A 2,775-nucleotide genomic window follows, 5' to 3' on the forward strand; every position below is an offset into this window, starting at 1 on the left:
GTTGTCTGGTCAAGTGTGCAGTGCAAGTGTGAGAAAGTTAAAGCATGCTTGTTTTGTCAGTCAATCAGACATAAAACAGCTGTCAGAGAGAAACGCACTCAGCAGGAGTTCATCCTAGAATTTTCCACACTCAGCTAGGGCTGGACGATACGGCCAAAACATGTATCACGATATATTTCTTAATGCCGGTTGATAACGATATAAACAATATAAAAGCCTCAGAAAAACTGTACAAATAAATTAATGTTCACCTTTTACTTGTATTTAGCCTATAAAAATTTTAAATCACTATCAAATAAACATAAAACTCTTAACTTTGTCAATAGTTTTAACTTTAATCAACATAACCTCTTTTGATACAGCTGGGGTGTTTCAGGGACACGTTGGCTCAAACTTTATTGTGCTTCATCTTCTGACTCTCAGCATATTCTATCGAGTGGAACAAGTTAGATGTTCCCACCGCTAGTTGGAACGACTGTCCGTCACATTTTGCAGCACAATGACTGAAACCTGCAGTTAATCGGATCTTAGAAAGCCGAACCACTTCCACACCGCTGAATTAATCTTTCCTCTTTTATCAATTATGTCATCTGCTTTCTCTTCGCTTGTGAAAGCTTGTTCAGTCACATTCTGGCGGTCACGGGCACTCATTTTGAAGCAAAAACTTACCGCGCGTTGGAGATTAGCCTAGCCTAGCCTGCTACCGCTAACACCTTCTGAACATCTACGTCACCACGCACTTACATAGCTGTGTCACACCTTTTTCTGTTCGGGTTGAAACTGAAGCGGCCGCTTCAACCCGAAAAGAAAAAGAAATGCGTCAGTGAAACGCTGTAATCATATCGAAATATCGAAAATGTGCTTAAAACTCATATCACAGTTACTGAATAAAAGTATATCGCGACATCTATCGATATCGAATTATTGTCCAGCCAAGAAATGTATTTATGGAAAGTGAAAAAGTGTAACGGGAGGACAGGTACTCACCCTGCATAAGGAAAGTGCTCAGCAGCTGATCAGTGGCTACAGGTTTGATTTCTGTTCGCAGGTTGACGTATCGACCCACTACCAGAGGAGCTCTCCTGAACCCGAGAATCCTGAAGACGAGATGGAAAACAGACAAGAAGAGTTAAAAACACAGTTTTCCTGATGGATAGATCTGACAGTAGCACTAATGATGCTTATGCACCTGTCCAGGTGAAAAGCAGCCACCTCTGCATTGTGTCTGTCGTAACCTGCATACGGTTCTCCTTCAACCACAAAGTCTCTCTTGTACCTGAACACAAAGAACAAAAGTTAAATTGCTCGAATGCAAAACTTAAAGAAGTCTAATCTAACTGTTAAATGTCTGACCTCTTGGGTTTGAAGACGACTTTCTGTCCTCCGTCGAGCACCAGCAGGGCTTTGAGCTGTGTGCCCTTATAGCCCACATCAGCTCGCTCTATCCTGGCGCTGCTCAGTGAGGTGAGCACCGCAGCCAGCTCAGGGGTCTCCTCAGGGTACACTTCTCTTGGGCCCACCCACTGGCTCGCTATCTCCCACGGAGACTGGAGGGTGTGGGTGAGGTGAGTGCCCCGAGCCAGAGAGAGACCAGCCTCCATCTGTGAGGATGTTGCAACAACGTGTGCAATTACATAAAATATTAAGAAAATAAACATGGTGTGTTTTAGTCTTCTCAAACCCAGCACTTTCTAAGTGCTGCTAACACTGACATGGAGCTGACCTTACGAAATGCTCTGAGGTCCCGCCGGCTGGCTGCAGATCCTTCACCTCCATCCAGGAGGAAGATCTTGGCCAGGCCCAGCAGGAGGAGCACGGCACACAGCACCACCATACGCTGTTTGAGCTTCATCTCCTCACTGACCGGCCTCGACTGCCTCTTCACCCGGTGATGGTTGTGTCTCCTGCAGCAAAGACCCCTCACCCCTGACGCATGGCTCTCAAAACAGTGTCCAACCCACCCAGTCTGCGCTGGAGAATGAACTCTTAGAAGAGAAGGGGGGATCTGCAGCCTATTAGTTTCCTCCAGAGGAACACTTTGGGTAAGTAATTTTTTTACCTGCAATGGTAAAAAGAAAGGACACCAAAATGGGAGAAAGAAAGTGAAGAGGACATAAGGAAGAGAAATGATACACCAGAGTTGTACTCTCAATAATGTGCACAGAGAAAACTGATTGATTACTTTTCCTGAAGGCAGAGGATGACCTAGCTTCACTAGCTGCCAGCACATAAGCCAGTTTACAAAGGAGTTGAGACTCCATGCTATTTCTAAATAAAAACAAAGTTGCTCCATCATCATCGTGTGGCATGGAGGCTGCACAGCTGCAGAAAGAAAAGCTTTGCAGAGAGTGGTGAAGGCTGCACAGAAGACTGTTGGAGTCAGTCTCCCCACCATCAGACATCTACACCTCCAGATGCAGGAAGAGGGCCACCTGCATCATGAAGGATCCCACTCACCCAGCACGCATAATTTTTGCCCCGCTCCCCTCAGGAAGGAGGTTAAGGAGCATTAAGTGTAGAACCACTAGACTGAGGAACAGCTTCTACCCTGAAGCTGTTAGACTCATGAATCACTAACCAGGATTATCACTGTGAAAAATCACATCATGTTGCTGATGATCTGTTTCATGTTGCTGCTGATCTGTTTCATGTTGCTGCTGATCTGTTTCATGTTGCTGCTGATCTGTTTCACGTTGCTGCTGATCTATTTCATGTTGCTGCTGATCTATTTCATGTTGCTGCTGACCTGTTTCACGTTGCTGCTGATCCGTTTCA

The 2,775-nt window shown here is 45.3% G+C and overlaps 1 protein-coding gene and 1 long non-coding RNA gene across 2 annotated transcripts in view; both read right to left on the reverse strand.

Annotated features, from left to right (window-relative positions):
- Positions 1-692: 692 nt before the first annotated feature.
- On the reverse strand, positions 693-1,834 carry LOC119407474 (glycosaminoglycan xylosylkinase). Its single transcript, XM_037674299.1, has 5 exons — positions 1,724-1,834; positions 1,354-1,601; positions 1,190-1,276; positions 988-1,097; positions 693-724 (listed from the first exon to the last, which is right to left on the reverse strand). Exons 1-5 carry the CDS (start codon positions 1,832-1,834, stop codon positions 693-695), a joined length of 588 nt encoding a protein of 195 aa, XP_037530227.1.
- A 3-nt stretch (positions 1,835-1,837) lies between these two features.
- LOC119430738 overlaps positions 1,838-2,775 on the reverse strand; it is a 4,641-nt gene continuing 3,703 nt past the window's right edge. The window contains exon 3 of the long non-coding RNA XR_005187917.1: positions 1,838-2,059. This is a non-coding gene — a long non-coding RNA (uncharacterized LOC119430738). The remainder of the gene's footprint in view (positions 2,060-2,775) is intronic.

Source organism: Nematolebias whitei, chromosome 3 (assembly GCF_014905685.2).
Source record: "Nematolebias whitei isolate Nwh7 chromosome 3, NemWhi1, whole genome shotgun sequence".
Classification (NCBI taxonomy): Eukaryota; Metazoa; Chordata; class Actinopteri; order Cyprinodontiformes; family Rivulidae; genus Nematolebias; species Nematolebias whitei.